The sequence below is a fragment of the Zootoca vivipara genome, chromosome 13 (assembly GCF_963506605.1).
Source record: "Zootoca vivipara chromosome 13, rZooViv1.1, whole genome shotgun sequence".
Lineage (NCBI taxonomy): Eukaryota > Metazoa > Chordata > Lepidosauria > Squamata > Lacertidae > Zootoca > Zootoca vivipara.
In genome coordinates this window covers 36,401,242-36,423,611 of record NC_083288.1, presented here as the reverse complement: position 1 = coordinate 36,423,611, position 22,370 = coordinate 36,401,242, and the positions used below count along the sequence as shown (strand labels likewise).

General features: G+C 49.5%; 1 protein-coding gene across 1 annotated transcript in view; it reads left to right on the top strand.

The window, feature by feature from the left end:
- Positions 1-22,370, top strand: part of PRKCG (protein kinase C gamma) — a 60,354-nt gene that overhangs the window by 13,932 nt on the left and 24,052 nt on the right. Inside the window, exons 2-5 of the mRNA XM_035135804.2 lie at positions 4,829-4,860; positions 17,291-17,373; positions 19,080-19,191; positions 20,830-20,961. Of these exons, the coding sequence (XP_034991695.1) occupies positions 4,829-4,860; positions 17,291-17,373; positions 19,080-19,191; positions 20,830-20,961 (359 nt within the window). The remainder of the gene's footprint in view (positions 1-4,828; positions 4,861-17,290; positions 17,374-19,079; positions 19,192-20,829; positions 20,962-22,370) is intronic.

The window sequence follows — 22,370 nt, the reverse complement described above, 5'->3', positions numbered from 1 at the left end:
GGGTTGCGGCGCTCATCTCGCGTTATTGGCCGAGGGAGCTGGCGTACAGCTTCCAGGTCATGTGGCCAGCATGACAAAGCTGCTTCTAGTGAACCAGAGCAGCGCACGGAAACACCGTTTACCTTCCCGCTGTAGCTGTACCTATTTATGTACAGTACTTGCACTTTGACGTGCTTTCGAACTGCTAGGTTGGCAGGAGCTGGGACCGAGCAACGGGAATTGCTCAAGCAAGTGGTAATTTGGATTACAGTGCAATCCTATCTGTTCCTATTCAGAAGTAAGTCCTATTGAGTTCAGTGGCACTTACTCCCAGGTGAAATGCAAATAGGACTGCCTCCTTAATATGGAATAAAAGGGTGATCTCCTGAATGCCAGCCACCTTTATGCCCCCCCCCCCCATTCACACTCCTCTTGTAAGATTGCTGTCTTTCCTTTATGGCAGAAATTCTCTGCTTTTAACACACACTTTCCTGCCTTGCAGAAATTCAACAGGTAGAGCATTCCCCCACAAGGATATGCAGGGATGGGGAAAGTTGCACATAGAATCATAGAATCGTAAAGTTGGAAGAGATCACAAGGGCCATCCAGTCCAACCCCCTGCCGAGCAGGAAACACCATCAAAGCATTCTTGACATATGCCTGTCAAGCCTCTGCTTAAAGACCTCCAAAGAAGGAGACTCCACCACACTCCTTGGTAGCAAATTCCACTGCCAAACAGTTCTTACTGTCAGGAAGTTCTTCCTAATGTTTAGGTGGAATCTTCTTCCTTGAAGTTTGAATCCATTGCTCCGTGTCCGCTTCTCTGGAGCAGCAGAAAACAATCTTTCTCCCTCCTCCATATGACATCCTTTCATATATTTGAACATGGCTATCATATCACCCCTTAACCTTCTCTTCTCCAGGCTAAGCATACCCAGCTCCCTAAGCCGTTTCTCATAAGGCATCGTTTCCAGGCCTTTGACCATTTTGGTTGCCCTCTTCTGGACACGTTCCAGCTTGTCAGTATCCTTCTTGAACTGTGGTGCCCAGAACTGGACACAGTACTCCAGGTGAGGTCTGACCAGAGCAGAATACAGTGGTACTATTACTTCCCTAGATCTAGATGCTATACTCCTATTGATGCAGCCCATAATTGCATTGGCTTTTTTAGCTGCTGCATCACACTGCTGACTCATGTCAAGTTTGTGGTCTACCAAGACTCCTAGATCCTTTTCACATGTACTGCTCTCAAGCCAGGTGAGAGCATGATATGCACACACTCCTGTTTGCTCCTGTTTGCTCTGCATCCAGTGAAATCTCACTGCTGGTTTGAGAAATGGTATACACATGGCTCCAGCCACAATCCATATCCTGTATCCATAAGGTTCTTTCTTGTGAAACACAGCATTTTGATTTTTAACGCATCTTCCCACCAAACCAGCTTTGGTTCAAACTGAGAAAAAGAACATTACCTTTAAGGCAGTAATGTGTACACAGCATGTCTATGTGTTTCTAATGGCACGAAATCTTCTACAGCTTCCACATGACATCTTCTTCCTCCAGGTCCCACCCCCCTTAATTCTGGATTTTCCATTTCTACCTTTTTTTGTTTGCGTATCAGAATTTCTGCAGATATAGTAAAACTGGATGCAATGGGGAAATAATGCAGAATAGCAGTTTGGTGAGGACAGTGTCGCATGGATGCTGGGAAAAACCCTGCATGCATGAACAAGGTCTACAAAAACTATTATGTGGAACTAGACATGCCCTGTTTTTATTTTTGCGTGGAGGGGTGGGCATGAGGAACAAAATTTGTGACCACCATTCCTGACCCAGAATTCCTTTCTTCCTGATTGCTCATAACTCAGGACTGCTGAATCCTAATTCTTGCCCCTTAACCCCTTTCTGTCACAAACAGCCAGAGTCCTACATTTCTCAGGCTCCTCCCCCATGCCCCCCCCTTCCTATTATTTCTCATTTATATTTGGACCCGGAGTAACCAGACTCCACACCTGCCGAAATCCCCCTTTAAAAGGTCGGGGAGCTCTGCCCTCTTATGCTTCTGGCTATCCTGATTAGCACCCCACTTTCAATCCTTGGCATCTCTAGGGAGGGTTAGGAGAGACACCTGCCTGAAACCCTGGACAGCTGCTGCCAGTCAGTGTGGACAATACTGACCTAGATGGACCAATGGCCTTACTCAGTACAAGGCAGCTTTCTAGTGCCCAATTAAAAACTTACCATGGGTTATAATATGTGTGCATTTGTGTATGTGGCAGAGAGGAGATGTTTGCAGCTCGCTTTTCTAGCACCTTGTTTCCCGCCCCCCTCCTCGTGTTCCCAGTTGCTCTTGTCATCATAACCTCCTGCTTGGCTAGTTTATTCCTTTTGTGCATTTTTAATTAAAGCCAAATGCTGAACCTTAAAATAAAAAAGCGACATCATCAGTATTCTAATGACTACAAAGAGAAGTACAGATTATATATATATATATATATATATATATATATATATATATATCCCTACATGCTGAATGAGGGGACCCAGGTGGCTCTGTGGGTTAAACCACTGAGCCTAGGGCTTGCTGATCAGAAGGTCAGCGGTTCGAATCCCTGTGGCGGGGTGAGCTCCCGTTGCTCGGTCCCAGCTCCTGCCAACCTAGCAGTTCGAAAGCACGTCAAAATGCAAGTAGATAAATAGGAACCGCTACAGCGGGAAGGTAAACGGCGTTTCCGTGTGTTGCTCTGGTTCGCCAGAAGTGGCTTTGTCATGCTGGCCACATGACCTGGAAACTATACGCCGGCTCCTTCGGCCAATAATGCGAGATGAGCGCGCAACCTCAGAGTCGGTCACGACTGGACCTAATGGTCAGGGGTCCCTTTCCCTTTCCCTTTTACATGCTGAATGAGGCTTTGCCATCTCCACTGTCTGTTAGAGCTGGGGGAACATTGAGATACTGGCTGTCAATTTTGGGAGACTATTACCATGGCGCGTGCGTATGTGTGGATTTAACTAGCTGACATATTTAACTAAGAATCCTGGCTGTTCCACTTCCCACCCCCCACCCCACCCCCCTTTGCTTCAGTCTAAAGCAGGGGTCAGCAACCTTTTTAAGCTGTGGGGCGGTCCACCGCCCCTCAGACCATGTGGTGGGCTGGACTAAAAATTTTTTTGGGGGGGAATGAACGAATTCCTATGCCCCACAAATAGCCCAGAGATGCATTTTAAATAAAATGACACATTCTACTCATGTCAAAACACCAGGTAGGCCACACAAATAGCCCAGAGATGCATTTTAAATAAAAGGACACATTCTACTCATGTAAAAACACACTGATTCCTGGACCGTCCGCTGGCCGGCTTGAGGAGGCGATTGGGCCGCATCCGGCCCCCTGGCCTTAGGTTACCTACCTCTGGTCTAAAGGTTCATACCACAGGAGAATCCTAGGCACTGTAGTTGGTTAAGGGTGCTGGGAATTGTCACTGTGTGGATGTGTAAGCGACACTGCTCAGGATTCTTTGGGGGAAGCCATGTGCCTACAATGTGTAGCGTGGCTCTGGCTGTGGTCAACCTGTCCAGGTGAGGAGGATAAGGAGCAGCAGCAAATCGTTGGACAAAAGATGTGCAGGGCCCATTTAAGCTAGCCTGCTGCCCACAGGAGAACACAATTGCCCATTGTCAGTGTTGAAATATGATTTACCTGTTAGTCTAGCATTGGCTTCTTGCACATGGAAATGTGGGGAGAGGGGGGTGCTATCTTGTCCTTTGCCTCAGGCAGTAAAATGAGCTAAAACTGTATCTGATACTAATTTAAAGACCGTTTCTCCCCGCATGAACCAACCTGACCCCTGTGCTTATCATCTGAGACCCTTCTCCATGTTCCCCCTCTGAGGGAGGTATGGAGAACATCAACACAAGTGCAGGCCTTCTCGGTGGTGGCTCCCCACTTACGGAACACTCTCCCAGGGAGGCATGCCTGGTGCCGTTGCTACTCATCTTTAGGCACGATGGGGGGAGGGGGAGATTTATTTTTCTCCAGGCTGTTTGCTTTTAATCATCTGTGGCCTCCTTCAGTGGCTGGAATTAATTTTTAAAATACGAATGAGTTTTAGATTTCATTGTGTTTTAGTTTTATGCTGGTTTTAATGTATGTGTTACTTTTCTGTTGTGTGTAGCTTTGAGTTACTTTTTGATGAGAGAGAGAGAGAGAGAGAGAGAGAGAGAGAGAGAGAGGTGATTGATAAATTAAATAAATAATAATGCGTGGAGGCTGCAATCCTGCACACACTTACCTGGGGGTATGCCCCCCGCCCAAACACAGTGGGACTACTGGTAAGTAAAATTAATCAGATTATGCTTTCAATCACCCAGCAATAATTATCGTCAGTGTAATAGAATGGAGGACCCTCTGTTTATGGAGATTGTAACCCATGTTAGGGATTATGAGTATGTAAGCAGGTGGATTATTGTTATTGTAGGTTAAATGATCCAGTTAATGGCCATAAATTTGTATTTGGGTTACCATATTTCAAAAAGTATAAACCAGGACAATCATCCCCCCCCCCCCGGAGTGACTTGCCTAAAACGTATGGCAGCCCTAATTTGTATGGGCATGGTACAAGAGACTTTGCGTTTTTGAAATCCACACTGTTTCCTGGCATTCTAACCACTCAGCATGACTCCCTAGAAGTCTGTCTTATCCCCCACCTCTCCCTGGCACATGAATGTGCTGCTAAGGTCACATCTAAGGGATTTGCTAGCTGAGTGCTCCTTAAAGCTGGCATCCTACGCTTTGTGTAAGCTAACAACCTGTTTCTTTTCTTCCTTTTTTTTTAACTTTCCGTGCAGGGGGATTGGAAAGCAGGGGCTCCAGTGCTTAGGTAAGAACTTTATTTTGGCTTTCCTCTGTGGGTTGGTCCTCCTTTCATGAGGAGAGCACCACATGTTGTGAAAGCACAATTATGCATATGAAGCACCCCAGCAGGGTCACAGCAGGGAAGGAATTGCAATTTTATAAAAGAGAGGTTGTGGGATCAGAAGCCACATGCATCCCTCAGCTCAGATAATGTGGTGGATTGTTTGTAGCATGTCAGTGCTCAGGGAAGAAGTGCACTCTTCATGTACTCAGAGGCACTCTCTCCCCTCAGTTTGCATGTGCATAAAGACAAATTCTGGGTCAGGAGTTTGCTCTCGGGGAGGAAAAAGGGCTGCTGTAAATTGAAATCATTCTTCTTGGATGTTGGTTCTATGACTTTTACAATAGATTGTAACAGGAACAGTGTTCTTTTGACATGGAGTTAGGGGGAAGATATACCAGTTGAATTTGTTTCTGTTGGGTAGCTTTTCAATTTACAGAACCTCTGTGGGAAGACAATGCAGCAGATCTAGTTGGAACAGGAAAGCTGGGAACAAAGGGTAGGATTCACCCAGTATACCTGAAGGAGCGTCTCTGCCCCCATCCTTCAACCTGGACCCTGAGGTCCAGCGCCAAGGGCCTTCTGGTGGTTCCCTCACTGCGAGAAGTGAAGTTACAGGGAACCAGGCAGAGGGCCTTCTCGGTAGTGGCACCCGCCCTGTGGAACGCCCTCCCATCAGATGTCAAAGAAATAAACTATATGGCATTTAGAAGACACCTGAAGGCAGCCCTGTTTGGGGAGGTTTTTAATGAATGATGTTTTAATGTATTTTTAATCTTTTGTTGGAAGCCGCCCAGAGTGGCTGGGGAAACCCAGCCAGATAGGCAGGGTAGGAATAATAAATAGTTGTGTCACAGTGGCCGTAGTGGGCTACTTCAGAGTAACGACGCTACGCAGCTCTGCATTTTATTCTTTTATTGGTGCTGCGTATTTACAGTGCTGAAGTCATTGCTATTTACACGAAGTGATGTGGTCAGTCGGTTCCAGAACCTCCGAATGGCTTTTGGCGCGTCTTTCTCCAACACAAAAGCTTTGGCAGACCCATCCTCTTTCCCCTCCTCTTCCTGCGTAATTCAGGAGTTGGGGGGATGGGTCTCCCCCCCTTATTCGTCCCTTCCTGTCCCACCTGAGACCCTGGCTCCTCTACCTTGCCTGAGCCTCGGACACGACTTCCTGCTTCCCCATTGGAATCGGAACTCTCTCTGCTTTCCCCTGTGCTCGGGGATGGGCTTGAACTCAGGAGGGGAGGGACTTCGCGATATCCCCTGTCCCTCACATCCACCCCCCTCCCAAGCTCTCCTTCACCCCTCCCCAGGTCCCCCCCAGGTGTTGGTGACGACTGGAAGCCCAAGAACTCAGTGCTTTCCGAGCCCGTAGGTGTGAACACCTCCCCCCAGTCCTGCGAGCCCCCCCCTTCCGCCTGGGAGGACGGGAATCCCAAAAAGTCCGTGGCGTCAGAGCTGGTAGGGGTAAAAATGTTCTGCCAATCTGCTCCTTCCTCTGACTGGGTGGATCTCGGTGACACCCATACCTCATCCTCTGGTTCCTCAAACTCCGCTTCCCAGCGCCATGGTGAACTGCTCTCCCGTGCTTCCTCCCCCTCCCCCTCCCTTTCCATGCGCCATGGCTTGGGTCTATGGGGAAAGAGGGCGTGAAATTCTTCTACCAGGAATTCCTCCTGTATCTGAGTGGCTGGGACCCATCCATTCTGGGACGGTGGAGCATCCTCCCATGCCATGAGGTACTCCAGGCCCCCCACCCCCCTCCTTGAGTCCAGGATGGCCGTGGCCTCATTGAGTTGCTCCCGGCCTTCCCTCTCCCCCCCTCCCTCGGGGGTTTGTTCGCTGTCTCGGAGCCTGCTGCTTTCCCTGTACGGCGACAGCAGCGATCTATGAAACACTGGGTGCACCCTCATGTCCTCTGGCAGTGCCAGCCTGTATGCCACCGGGTTGACCTGTTGCGTGACCGTGAAGGGGCCCAACCTTCTGGGCGCCAGCTTTTTGCACCTCCCTCTGATGGGAAGGCCCTCCGAGGACAACCAAACTTTGTCCCCCACCCTAATGACCTCCCCCGGTCGCCTGTGGCGATCTGCCCCCTTCTTGTACGCTTCCTTGGCTCTCTCCAAGTGTTCTCTGAGCTGCTGGTGCACCGTCTCCAGTTCCTCTGCCCAATCCTCAGCCTGTGGGCCCTCCTCCTCCTCCTCCCCCTCCCTCTCTGGGAAAGATCTGAGGTCGCGCCCGTAATTGGCCTTAAAGGGCGACACCCCTGTGGAGACGTGCACCGCATTGTTGTAGGCAAATTCTGCCAGTGGCAGGCGATCCACCCAGTCCGTTTGCCGCTGGCTGACGTAGCATCTCAGGTACTGCTGCAGAATGGCGTTGACCCTCTCCGCCTGTCCATTGGTCTGCGGGTGCCGAGCCGTCGACAAGCTGACCTCCACCTGCAGGAGGTTCATGAGCCGCCGCCAGAACCTGGAAACAAATTGGCGGCCACGATCCGAAATAACCCTTAAAGGTAATCCATGCAGTCTGAATACGTGATCCACAAACAGTTTGGCTGTCTCTTCTGCAGAGACCGCCCTGGCACACGGTATAAAGTGGCACATTTTGGACATGAGGTCCACCACCACCAACACTGCGGTCTTGCCCCTGGACGACGGCAGGTCTGTGATGAAGTCCATGGACACTACTTCCCACGGCCTGTGCGGTGTGGCTAAGGGCTCCAGCAAACCTGCTGGTGGCGCTCTGACCACCTTTGCTCGCTGGCAGGTGTCACAGCCCCTTACATAATCCCTCACATCCTCCCGCACCCCTGGCCACCAGAAGTGTCTCATGACTAGGTGAGCGGTTTTGTCCCTCCCAAAATGACCCGCCGTTGGGTTGTCGTGCATCTGCTTGAGGACCGTACGTCTAAGCTGGGTGGTGGGCAGGTACAGTGCACCCTTGTAGAAAAGCAGCCCCCTGCGTTCTGCAAAGTCTTTTGCCTGCTCCCCCCCTCTCAGTTCTCTGAAGATGCGGTTGGCAAATTCATCCGCTGCCGTCAGTGCTGTGAGTTCCGCCTCGCTCACCACTGCTGCTCCGCAGGACCATGCTGACGGGGGGAAAATGTGCCTGGGTGCCGGTGGCGCCTCCTCCTCCATGTACTCTGGCTTGCGGGAGAGGGCATCCGCCCTGACATTCTGCTCCCCCGGGATGTAGTGGATGGAGAAGTTGAAGTTCGAGAAGAACTCTGCCCACCGTATCTGCCGCTGGTTGAGCACCCTGGCAGTTCTCCAGAACTCCAGGTTCTTGTGGTCTGTGCACACCTGGATGGGGTGCTTGGCGCCCACCAGGAAGTGTCTCCAGTGCTGGAACGCAGCGTGGATCGCAAGAAGTTCCCGATCAAACACTGTGTAGTTTCGCTCTGGCTGGGTCAACTTCCTGGAGAAGAAGGCACAGGGTCTCCACTCTCTGTTGGCGTCCAGTTGCAACAAAATGGCGCCCACAGCTTTATCAGAAGCATCTGTCTCCACGCGTAGGGGCGCGTCCTGAACCACGTGGAACAGGTTCTGGTCAGAGGCGAACACCCTCTTGAGGCTTTCGAACGCTGCTTGCGCCTCTGGTGTCCACCTGAACTTCTGCTTGCCTCTCAGGCAGTCAGTGATGGGAGCCGTAACGCGAGAGAAGTTCTTGATGAACTTCCTGTAGAAGTTGGCGAAGCCTAGTAGGCGTTGGGCATCTTTGCGCGTCCTGGGGCTGTGCCAGTCCAGGATGGCCTGCACCTTGTCCTTGTCCATCGCCAGCCCCTTGTCTGACAGCTTGTAGCCCAGGAAGTCCACCTCCTTGGTGTGAAACTTGCACTTCTCCAGCTTCACATACAGGTGGTTCTCCTTCAGGCGCTGCAACACCTCCCTGACATCTTTCACATGCTGCACTGGGTCATCGGAATAGATAAGGATGTCATCCAGGAAGACCAAGCATTTCCGGAAGAGGAGGGACCCCAGGACGTGGTGCATGAAGGCCTGGAAGCATGCTGAGCCCCCTTGCAACCCGAAGGGCATCACCAGATATTCAAAAGAGCCCAGAGGCGTGAACATCGTGGTTTTCCATTCATCGCCTTCCCGGATCCTGATCAAGTTGTACGCCCCCCTCAGGTCTAGCTTGGTGAAAATCTTGCCCCTGCGTGCCGCTGTCAGGAGATCATCCACTCTGGGCATGGGGAACGCCACTGGCTCCGTCACTGAATTCAGCCGTCTAAAATCCACCACAAGACGGCGCTGTTGCGTGTCTTTCTTGTCCACCCAGAAGACCGGGCTGCCCCCTGCTGCCTTGCTTTCTCTGATGAACCCCCGCTTGAGGTTCTTGTCGATGAAAGCGCGCAGATCCTCCAGTTCCTGGTCTGACATGGCGTACAGCTTGGCTGGGGGTATAGTTGCCCCTGGCACCAGGTTGATCTGGCAGTCAAAAGGCCTGTGTGGGGGTAGGTGGTCGGACTCCGCTTCGCTGAAGACCTCCTGCAGGTCCCAGTACGGCTTGGGTATCGCCTCACCCCCTTTGACGTGCATGGTGGCCACCGTGGCTATCGGAGGCCCCTCCCCTGGTTGGTGCTGCATGCAATGTTCCAGGCAAAAGTCCGATCCAAAAGTGATGCATCTCTGGTGCCAACTGATGGAGGGGTCGTGGCGCGCCAGCCAGCTCATGCCCAAGACGATGGGGGGGTCTGAGATGGTGGTGACGTTGAATGCCAGTGTCTCTGAGTGCCTTCCCACCGTCATTTTCATGGGGGGGGTTGATGAGTGATGGCCCCTCCCAGCAGCTCTCTGCCGTCAATGGTCGCCACGTGCAGAGGAAAATCCAGCTGCAGAAGCTGGATCTGGTGCTCTTCTGCAAAGTTTCTCGAGAAGAAGTTCGCTGACGCCCCACTGTCAATTAGGGCGAGGACCGTCAGGGGATAGCCATTTGGGAGCGTGAGCGTCACTTCTAGAACCACTCCTGCTCTGGGAGGGGTGGGCTGGCTCTGCTCCTCTCTGTGCGGGTGGGTGGGCTGGGGCTGTTGTCTGCTGACTGTGCCTGGCTGCTGCCCCTTGTCTCCTGCAGCCAGGCTTTCCCATTTCCCTGCTGTGGTGCTGCGTCAGTGGGGGAGGGCACAACCGTTCCCGCCTTTCCTTGCCACTCCCTGCGATGTGGGCAGTCTCTGACGAGATGCTGGGGGGAGTTGCAGAGAAAGCAATTCCCACCCCTTCCCTCCTTGCGTCTTGGCGCCGCTGGGGTTTGAAAAGCCCCCCCGCGCGCGCTATCAATCTGCATGGGTTCCTGGTCCTGGCTGGCCCCAGGCGTGGCTTGAAAGGGTTGTTGGGGGAGTGGCTTCTCCTGCGACCGTGGGAACCAAGCCCGCTTTGCGCGCGTTGCTTGCTTGTCGCTCCACCGGGATTCCTGTCTCACCCCCACCGCCAGAGCCGCTTTGCTCAGCTGATCCATATTACTGGGCTTTGGACCTCTCGAGAGCTCATCCTTCACCTCCTCATGCAACCCCAAGTAGAACGCCGCTTGCATTGGGGGTGACTCTAGTTCCCACCCCAATCTGTGCACCAGCATGGTGAATTTCGCCCAATACGCGCGAACTGTCATATTTCCTTGGCGTAAATTATGAAGTTCCTCCTTAGTCTGGTCCATATGACTATCGGACGAATACATCGTTTTCAAACCTTCTAGAAATAGTTTGACATTCTTCATGCAAGGATTCTTTGTTGCGATTAACGGTCTTAGCCACTCCCTGGCTGCCCCGGTAAGGTGCTCCACAATAAACGCTACCCTGTGCTCATCATCAGGGAACTCATCGTGGTGCAGCTCAAGAGCATACACAATCTCAGTCTCAAAGCCCTGATATTCCCTCGGGTCTCCATTGAACTTGCTTACTAGGGTCCCGGCTCTCCTTCCTGGCAGCACTTGGAATTGGGGTGCCCCTCCCGCCTTGTTTTTCTCTGCATCCAGCTTGTTTTGGAGGTCTACCGCCACTGCCCTTAATTCCTGCTCTCTTTCCTGTAGCGCTCTCACCTGTTCCGCAAGTTGTAGCCGGTCGTCCTGGACCTTCTTAGTCTCTTCTTTAGCTGCCTTCAATTCCCCCTGCGCCTGCAGCGACAGCTGCTGCAGTTCTTGCTGGGCTTGCTCCGCGATCTGCCGCCATCTCTCCGCCTCTGACACGCTCATCCCGGCAACTCCAAAGTAGCCCAAAAAAGGATTCGGAGGTTGCTGTCACAGTGGCCGGAGTGGGCTACTTCAGAGTAACGACGCTACGCAGCTCTGCATTTTATTCTTTTATTGGTGCTGCGTATTTACAGTGCTGAAGTCATTGCTATTTACACGAAGTGATGTGGTCAGTCGGTTCCAGAACCTCCGAATGGCTTTTGGCGCGTCTTTCTCCAACACAAAAGCTTTGGCAGACCCATCCTCTTTCCCCTCCTCTTCCTGCGTAATTCAGGAGTTGGGGGGATGGGTCTCCCCCCCTTATTCGTCCCTTCCTGTCCCACCTGAGACCCTGGCTCCTCTACCTTGCCTGAGCCTCGGACACGACTTCCTGCTTCCCCATTGGAATCGGAACTCTCTCTGCTTTCCCCTGTGCTCGGGGATGGGCTTGAACTCAGGAGGGGAGGGACTTCGCGATATCCCCTGTCCCTCACAAGTTGCATTGGAACTTTCCTCCCTCCTTCCATGCCCCCTGTGCCCCTGTGTCCTCAGCCTAGCCTACCTCACAGGGTGGTTGTGAGGACATGCAAGGTGTGAAGAAGCATGCATGCCACATACTCCGTAAATAAGAGTGAGGGCACCTGGGTTCTTTGGGAGAAGAGTAACTTCTTATGGAGTATAGGCTGGCATGTAGGGGACAGAAGAGCTGGGATTCAGGACTCACAGGCTCTTAGTAGGAAGGGAGAGCTGGATTTGTGTGGGTGCTGGGCTGGGCTGGGCTGCTTCTAATTTCCCTAATTCCCTTTTTAATCAGGCAGTTCACACACACATGGCCCCTGAGCCAGGTTTTATTGTTTCGCTGAACTAGATTTCTTCGTCTATTTTAGGGCTGTGAAATCTTTCTCTCATTCTTCTTGTATTTTATATACACTTCTGTCTCTTCCGCTCCCCTTGTACCTGACACTTCAGTCCAAATTTACCTTCACATTTGCACCTGCCTCCAGCTTCTTTGTGCTCTTCCCCCACCCCGGTCAGGGGTGTGTGTGTGTGTGTATGTGTATACTGGCGCATATATATATATATATATATATATATATATATATATATATGTATATATATGCCAGTATACATATGCACAGTAGTGTGGAAGATGGCAATTACGCTGTCCACCAAGATACTTGTAAAGTTAGCCATAAATCTCCACCTCATACTTAGACGATCCTGCCTCCATTGGTTTCAATATGTTTGGAGGGCCAACAAAATCCACCACAACTCCTCAAAACATGTTCAAAGTATGTTTGGAGTTGTGTGTATCCACTTCACATTTTGTGCATTTATCACGAGTGTTTTCTTCCACCGTGTGTGTTCATGTCAGAATCCCCCTGCACTTTATGCCATTGCTGTATGCGCATTCTCCCCTCCCCCCCATATAGAAATGGTGGTTTGTTGTTGTTATTTTTAGGAAATTATAACTATGAAGAGGCACTAATTTTTCGGATCAGCCTCCACATGAAGCCGTCATATGTGTTTACCTTGCAACTCCCTACTCTCCTTATTTTAAATACATATATACATTTATTGACTACATTTCTATCTATTTCTCCTTCTTCAAAAAGCTCAGGACTGCATTCACGGTTCCCTCTCCGCTTTATTCTGACAACAATCTCACAACACAGGCTAGACTCAGGCCATGTACATGTTAATGGCTGACAATGCAGCAAGACCATCTGTCTCCACCCCCACCCCTTTGTTTCAAAAGTTGCATTTGTATGCTGTTGTGCACACCCGATGTCTGCACCCGATGACCTATTTGCTTTCACTGCCCCTGCAAGCCCCTGCAACCCCTCTGACTCATATTCATGAAGCTGCCATCTGCCCATGTGCAAAGGCTGCCTCAAGTGTACACTCCTCAGTTTAACTGTGAAGTGAATGTGACTTCAAAGCAGCAGTATTTCTCAAGGAAGCACAAAATAACTCTGCAATGTGGATAACATTGTGCGTGCACAGATTCAAAAGCCTGTGGTGAGACTGCACTGGAGGCAGAGTAAATGATAATGTAAACACAATCTACAATACAGAGTTACTGGTTTACGGTCACCCAGTGGGCCTAACCTGGCACTCTAGCCACTACAGTGGTACCTTTGGTTAAGAACTTAATTCATTCTGGAGGTCCGTTCTTAAGCTGAGAGTGTTCTTAACCTGAGGTACCACTTTAGCTAATGGGGCCTCCCGCTGCTGCTGCGCCACTAGTGCGCTATTTCTGTTCTTATCCTGAGGTAAAGTTCTTAACCCGAGGTACTATTTTCGGGTTAGCGGTGTCTGTAACCTGAAGTGTCTGTAACCCGAGAGCCAGTGTGGTGTAGTGGTTAAGGGCGGTAGACTCATAATCTGGGGAACTGGGTTTGCATCTCTGCTCCTCCACATGCAGCTGCTGGGTGACCTTGGGCTTGTCACACTTCTCTGAAGTCTCTCAGCCCCACTCATCTCACAGAGTGTTTGTTGTGGGGGAGGAAGGGAAAGGAGAATGTTAGCCGCTTTGAGGCTCCTTAGGGTAGTGATAAAGTGGGATATCATATCCAAACTCTTTTTCTTCTTCTCTGTAACCCGAGGTAGCACTGTATTTGATCACACCAGCTCTCCAGCACTGTGAAGCATGCAGCCTTCCACAAAACACCAGAAGAGAGTGGCTCCTTATCTCTTTCTCCTCCAGTATATTCCTGTGGAAAATCACACACAATCTGGTTTTCATGCCACAAGGGAAAAGATGTTGTTGTCGTTTAGTCATGTCCGACTCTTCGTGACCCCATGGACCCTAGCACGCCAGGCACTCCTGTCTTGCACTGCCTCCCGCAGTTTGGCCAAACTCATGTTCGTAGCTTCGAGAACACTGTCCAACCATCTCGTCCTCTGTCATCCCCTTCTCCTAGTGCCCTCAATCTTTCCCAACATCAGGGTCTTTTCCAAGGATTCTTCTCTTCTCATGAGGTGGCCAAAGTATTGGAGCCTCAGCTTCAGGATCTGTCCTTCCAGTGAGCACTCGGGGCTGATTTCCTTCAGAATGGATAGGTTTGATCTTCTTGCAGTCCATGGGACTCTCAAGAGTCTCCTCCAGCACCATAATTCAAAAGCATAATTCAAAAGGGAAAAGATAAAGTCACCTATATATTTTCCTCTGCTGGGAGTAGGGGAAGCAGCTTGAGGAATGTTTTTTTTCACCCTTCAGCAGACAAACTGGAGGGTAAGTGGTTAGTAACTTCAGGCTTCTATGAAAAAGCACATGCTGCGTTTTTAAAAACAAAATAAATAGAAAGCTAAATTGATAAACATGTGCCATGCCCAGTTAGACACTCATTTATCCATAGGCCTTGCTCACATGTCACAGAAAAACATAAGTTAATTGCTTACTGGGTTGTGCCTTTCTGGTCTGTTTTGCTCCTCCCTGCAAGCATATGGAAGAAAGAAATTCACGAGCCCTGGCTTAGCGTTATGTCTTAACCAGGGACTGTGTCTTGTTTCACTGCCAACAAACCACAACCTATCGACAAGATTTGTTCTTGGCATACTGACTGTGGTTCATTGGAGCAAAACAGATGATTCCTGGTTCAGACAAAAGTGTCAGCAGGGAAAAGAGCCCTTCTAGGCCCCTTCATGACATGTGAACTGGGCCGTAGACACAATTGTGCTTAATTAGACCGCACGGATGTGCTCTACTGCACACCCAGTGAAAATGTAAAAGCACATGCCCTGCCATGTGCTCATGCCTTTTCGCTTGCCATGAGATGCGTGGCCCCCCCACAGACACCTTTCTCCGACAGGTATCCAACCCCCCCCCCTCTCTGATGTTCACCCTCATGCATGTGAGCACGTGCAGAAATTCTCCCATGGACATACATTTCGGGCCTCCCATCCATGCACATTTTCACAGGCCCCTATGCTTGTTTGGAATTTCCTCCTCTACCAGTTGCACTTGTGAAGAAGAGTCATGCTGGCAAGCCAGCACTTAACACCTGGAGATGCCCCTACCCTGCTTTTCACAAAGATTCATGTCAACTCCCGTCCAGTTTAATATTTATGGCTTCCCCGTGCTGCTTCTTTCCACAGTGCATTTTCTAGCTTCAGGTTTCCCTTCCCCATGGAGGGGAAGTTTGTAGGCCTAAGGATCTCCCCCTGCCTGCCTGCATGCCTCCCCCCAACTGCCCCCCCCCCCGCCCTGCAACTTTATTACATTCTGCAAAACACATCTTCAGCTCTCTGTGTCCAGACCTGCCGGTTGCTAAGAAACCACACTACGGCTGCTAAGCAACCCCCCTCCTCACTTGCCAGCTCTGTCAACACCTGCCAATCAACTGATGTCCCATATCATACCCTGCTTTTCCAACTATGCATCCCTCTACCCAGCTGAGAGGACCCAAACATCCTCGTTCCCGCACCCAGTTTGCCCTCTTAACTCATCAGCCGCCACTCCTTTCCTGGAGAATTTAGGAAGTCTGGCTCCAGGCATGCTCCATCATAGCCCTCTGGGTAACATTCCTGCCCCTTCCCATCCCACCCTTAGGTATTCTAGGTCTCAGCACCCACCACCTCCACTTCATGTTGTAATTCCCCATATGTATGCTGGACAACACACACACACACACACAGGGCAATGGCCCCGTTGCTATGGGAACCCAAGGCAATGACAAAAGTGAGTGAACAAGATATATGGATCAGGGATAGGGGTTGCCAACTGGCTAGAAAGTTGTGGGCTTGGGCTGCCCTTGTGTCTTTTACACCGGCTCGATATCCAGGAAATAGCAGCAAAACAACAATGGCATCTTAGAGATGAACAGGAAATAGCAGGCAAAGGTTTCAGTGGCTGGACTGCACATGATCCCCTTCTGTTTGCTGTAGGTTAAATGCCTGTTAACTCGGCCCAGCTGCAAATGAAACATGGGCAGCTATATTGTGGGGAGGGGGCGCTGAATGGATAAGTGGAAAGCAGGGTAGGTTCTCTGGGAGAGGGACTGTATCCTATTTGTCTCGGAGGATGTCAGTGTGTGTGTGTGTCTGAGCAAAAGTCTTCCCTGCCCCCTTCCTCTGACTCCGTCCGATCCCCCTCCCCCGCTGTGTGCGGGTACTTGTGGATTCGTCCCCCGCCTGTTGCCATGGAGACCCATCTTCCAAATCTCAGGTCTGAAGATGCTGAAGGCGTTGGGGGGGGAACGGGGGGGGGGGAGAGGAGAGAAAAGTCACCCCCCTCCTCACCCTGCACCTGCATTCGCAGACTAATAAATATCCAGTCTCTCCTTTCCCCCCAGAAAGCCCACTCCTTGCACTTTCTCTGCTTGGCTTTAATGGAAAATCCCATGAGTACAAAGTCGAAATCAATTAACACATATTAATATTGAGTTTGACCAAACTGCGGGAGGCAGTGCAAGACAGGAGTGCCTGGCGTGCTATGGTCCATGGGGTCACGAAGAGTCGGACACGACTAAACGACTAAACAACAACAACAACAACAATATTGGCCCATTTAGGCAGCCTGGCATACTAACACAGAGGTGGTAAAAGGTTAGGGTCCGCCCTCCCTGGCTTCACCATTTCCATGAAAGCGGAAAGGGGAAGAAAACAATTCTAATCTGCCATTGAGGGTGCCAGAAGCCAGTGAGGTGATAGTTTTCGCCACAGCATTAAACACAGAGTACTAAGTTACAGCGTCGGGAGGAGATCCCATAGCTCAGTGGTGGGCCTCATGTTTTGCGAGCAAAAGGTCTCGTGTTTGGTCCAGGTTTTATTTTGTGCATCATGATCTAGTAGCAGGGATAGGAAAGGGACTCTAGCAGGCTGCCGCCGGTCAGAATAGATAACACGGGGGCTGTGTACACCCCCCCCCAAAGAACCATGGGAACGGTAGCTTACCCATCACAATTCAAAAAGCAAAGCAAAACTACAGCTCCCAGGATTCTTTGGGGGAAGGGAAGTCATGTGCTTTAATTGTGGTTCGTATGCAACCTGGAATGAAGGACCAATGGTCTGCCCTCATCATATGGTAACTTCACATGGTCAGGTTTTTGTGCTGCTAGACACCTGGGACAGGTATGGTTTCATGATGCAGTTTCCTCCAATAAAGAACAACAAGCATTCATTCTCCCCCCCCCTTTCTGCCATGTTTGGTTTTCTACTCAGCACTTAATCCCCCCCACCCCACCCTTTCCCCAGTAAACTTTTCTCTCTTTCTCCGTCCCCTTTCTTAGTGTGCAGCTTTGTCTTACACAAGAGATGTCATGAATTTGTCACTTTTGAGTGCCCAGGAGCTGGGAAAGGACCCCAGACAGATGTAAGTGAACCCCTTCATACTGTCAAATTGTAAGTGGCTACTTATAATTCTTTTTGCTGCTGCCTCCAAAATTGATGGGGATTTGTCGGGGGTGTGTGTGTATAAAAATTGGGTTGGGGGGCAGGGGAAATGGATAAGTTAACCACTTCTGTTTCCGTGACTTTGGTGGGCAGAGTACTGTGGGGAGGGCTTGGCAGCCAGGACTTCAGGCCTCACTCCTCCACTCCAGGTGAGTGTCCCGGTTTCCTTGCTATTTATATTGCAGAGAGGGGGAGTGGGGAGTGGATGTCTTCATGAGGCTGACCCTGTCCCATTTCTGTTGTCCTTGGCCTGGAAATCCCAGGGAAGGAATAAGGAAGGATGGGAGGGCTTGCCTGACTCGCTCCTTCAATTGCAAGCAAATTGCCTTGCAGAACTGCTTCACACAGAATTACCTGTTCCCCGAGTGCCTTCTCAGTTGCATGCACTGAGGCATGTGTCATGCAACTTCACTTGCATCCAAGCTTGTAACATGCATGCCCATTACATGCCCAGACCTGCATGTTCTTACGTGAGAAGAAGATGCATTGGTGGCACCCAGGCCCTAAAGGCAGAGTTGTTAAGCACACGTGTTTAAAAATCTAGCATTTAGTACTGTGTGGTTTTGTTTGAAATTACATGTTGCTGCCACCCTAATTGTGACATTGTTGAGTATGCTTTTGTGCTATCATGTAGACCTATTTGTTTATTTATTGCAGCTATTTATATACTGCTTATTTACTGAAATATCTAAGCAGTGCCATATGCTTGTGGAATGTACTGTGTACATATTCATAGAATAGTCATGGAAATCCACACCCATAGACCCCCAATTCATGTTCATAATGCATAATTGTGTGGTAGGAGGACACGTAGCATCTATATTTGATGTCCCAGAATCAATCCCTAGCATTTATTTTTTAAGGCTCTTAGGGCCAAACTACACATGATGCTAAATGTGTCATTGGAAGCAACATGTATTCCCAACATGTTCACCCCCACCATTTAAATAGCAGCTGCTCATGAGGTTAACCTTTACCTTTGTGATGTGGTCCCAATTAAAATCCTCCCAAGTTGCTATTACATCTGGGAGGGGAGCTTCAATGTGAGCTTTCCTCCTGGGATGAATTGTACCTTTGTAGGGAGAGGAAAGATGAGGTTAAGCCCTCCATACACCATGACTCTGATCTTTATTGCCCTTCCAACATGGCTAATAATAATAATAATAATAATAAATTTGTTATTTATACTCTGTCCATGTGGCGGGTTGCCCCAGTCACTGGGCTGATATTGGAGTAAAAGAAAAATAATACTTGCAGCTTCTAGTGCTACCCCGGGTGTCACAATGTACATTGTGCACTCCCTTTTTCTCATGTACTTGTTTGCACTCCATGAGCACTCTCATAAAACGTCCTTTGCACTCCATGAGCACTCTCATAAAACATACTTTTCACTTACCTTTTCTTTCCACATGCTTCTTAACAACTCTGCATTCTCACTTCCAACCTCTAAAAGGCGGGCGGGGGGGGGAGGGGCTGAGTCTCCCCTAACAACCTGCATGCCAGAGGTTTTTATGGGTGGTGTTGGTATGGATGGGACTAGGACAAAAGACGCAAGAGTTTTAGAGAATCATGTGTAGGTTCCCTTCGTCATAGATGATGTGCTTCTGCGCGTTTCCCCTTTGACAGGATCCTCGGAGCAAGCACAAGTTCAAAATTCACAGCTACAGCAGCCCAACCTTCTGTGATCACTGCGGCTCACTCCTCTATGGGCTGGTGCACCAGGGGATGAAATGCACCTGTGAGTAACCATTTGCCTTCTGCAAAAAAGAAATCAATCAATCCTGTGGTGCTGTAAAGGCTAACTGTGTCATGGGATCTCCAGAACAAAAGCCTCTTTTGTCAGAGGGCTGTTTTAGCGTTGGGGTTAAGAGTGTGTGCTATGAACAGGAAATCCTCAATTCAGAACTGGCTGCATCATGAGTGCACTGGGTAGGTAAGGTGGTATTCTTCAACCTCCGCTCTACACCTGCAATGTGGAGGTAGTTGTCGTGGTGCTACTATTAAGACTATGTTCCAGAGTTGCCTCAACAGTGGCTGAGGTTGCATATGTCCATCTTTTCAATGATGTAGGAGATGTGGTCCATACATGCATGGGTGTAGGCAGGATTTTTGTGGCGGGGGGTGGGCGGGCCTTTTGGTGGTGAGGGCAGAACCTCAGTTAGCTATGTATTTTTAATTGATTTTTAATGATTGGGGGGCAGTTGCCCCTCTCTGCCCCTTCTTGGCTACGCCCATGCATACATGTCAACTAGTCTTACAAAGTGGACCGATAATGCAGAGGGTATATTATCCATGGCCACAGTGTAGTGAAAATTAGCTGTGATTGAGGCTGGATCTACATATGCAGCAGGACAAGATGATGGTGCCCTGAGATGAAAGAAAATAGACTGCGCCTCTTAGGAAGACAACAGCAGGGGGGAGATTTCCTCAAGTAAACAATACCCAGTCAGAAAACCTAGGAGAGATTCACCCGCTTGCAGTCTGAATTGGTATATAGGCTGTTATATCACATCATTCCCACCCAGTGTGGGCCGATCCCCATTGGGATTGGTACCGGTAGGTTGGAAGACAAAAAGACCACCAGCAAGTGGAGCTAGAGGCAACGACAGGCAGTGTTGTTCTCCTCTCTGCTCTACAAGGGCAGTACTGAAATCAGGAGGGGGAAGCTGGCAAGCAGTGCCACCTCTTAAACCAGTTGTAAGAAAGAAAGCAGGCAGGCAGGCGGAGGGAAGTGTCCCATTCGCCCATATGGACTAGCTTCCTCCTATCCTACCTTCATCTTCTGCATGTGTAGGTCTAGCTTAACCACTAAATTAAGCTTCATGGATTTCAGTGGGAGCTAGTCATTATTAACAACAGCTGGATCGATACCCACATTTATATTTGGAGTAAGAGGAGTCTGATGCAGTTTCACACACATCACTATCGCAAGGTAGCACCTACAGATTGTCCTGAACATACATGGACAGGCTCTTGTGAAGTTTGCAAATTTGTGCACGTGAAACTGCCAAATGGATCAAATTTGAATCACCACCACCTATACATTGAAATTGCCAATTTTTATGTAAGCCAAGTATATTGTGTATCCTATATCAAAACATTTCTTAAAAATCTGTTGGATTAATAGAACACAATTGTAGTGAATCGGAAGTCCTTGGTTTTTCTGTTTGTTTTGTAAAAAAACAACAACTAACCAATTATTTGCCTGCACACTCCTATGTCTGCTCAGAAGTAGGTTCTACTGAATTAAATGGAGCTTACTCCCGGGTAAGCGGGGTTAGGATGGCAGCCTAAATGCTGCAGAGGGAATGGTAGCGTTGCTGTCTATGGTTATCTGGTCCTGGCTTACCTTGCCCACCTCTGTTACCCCCTGCAGGCTGTGAAATGAATGTACACAAGCGCTGCGTCCACTGTGTGCCCAGCTTGTGCGGTGTGGACCACACAGAACGCAGAGGACGCCTGCAGCTCCACATTGAGACATTTGGGAGTGACGAGATCCATGTGACTGGTAAGAAGAGAATGGTGGCAACTGGGGCAAGTGGGGAAGAAGAAGAGGAATAGGTCGGCCTGCTCTCACCTGAAGCCGACTCTTTGTTAACATCTTCATTGGTGGGTGACAACAATACAGAATTACGCTTTCTCTGGCATGGTGCTCCAGTTGTGGATTGCCTTCTTAAGAGAAAACCAGTGTTTGGCTCCATCTCTTCTCAATGGCAAACTGCAGTAGCTCTTTTTGCCTGGTCGTGTGATGAACTAGGATGAGAACCCTTCCTTTCCTCTTACGCTGCTCTCAGTTCTCTCAGTTGTCTCATATTTAAGGGAGCAAACAAGATGTGATGGGGTAGCTAGATCAGAGGCTCTGCCCTTTGGCCAGGGAAAAATCCTGCTCAGCCCTTCTTTAGCGACTGACATTTCATATAGCCATTGTGCAAAGCTTATTGCTATAGCAGACGAGGACTAGAATTGTTGTTATTAAATAAAATTAAAACAAAAGCTGAGATGTTCAGGGTGCTTGATTTTTGCCTGTAAGGGACCATCGACACATGTAAGGCAGCCCCATTGCCCAAGTGATTTTGAGAGGTTGGGGAGGAGGTACAACTGCATAACAACGTCATTTCTTCAGCTGAAAAAGTCTCCCACAGTGGCTGACAAATCCCACCCTTTGCACTTGCATTCTAAGAGACACGACACAAAAGAAAAAAGGGAGTTGGGAGGGAGTAGGGAAAAAGCAAGCCCAGGCACTAATTCTTAGTTACAGGGATCTTGTAGTGAACAGCAGGAATGGAAAAATTGGGGTGGGAGCCAAAAGTTCCTGGTCTTTCAGCAGAGCTTGATGGAGAGGCAAGGCAGCCTCATCTCTCTGCATCTCTTGCAGAGGGGTGCAGTTTGGGCCACCAGTACTACTTGTTTTTTTGGCAGGTACCAGCCATCAGGGATATCTTTTAACTGGAAATCTTCATACAGTATTCTAAAAGCAAGCCCACACTTTTTAAACGGAAACTGTCATGCCACAAATTAAAAAGCTTCTTTATTTCTTTATTTTTTTTAAGTCTTAGCTGATGTAGACGCAAACTCCAGGCATGCTGCTCTGCATACATCTGGTGTCAGGTGAATTGAGAATGATAGACAGGAAAGTGGGCTGTCGTAGACTTCCAGGGGTCTGGAGCCGTGATTCAGAGCTCCGTGTAGCCTTTTCTGGCTCACCGTCGCAGGCAGGCAGGGATGGAATAAATTATGCAAATGCATGCACAATTGCTTGATTTGCATAATTCATGCAACGTTTGCTTGATTCATACAGATCACAGGAGCTTCTTGGACTGAAAACTGCCTTGGTGCCAAATCTTTGAATGTGCGTTCTTGTGCACAGGGAAGGGCGGTAGCTCAGTGGTAAAGCACCTGCTCTGCCTGTAGAAATTA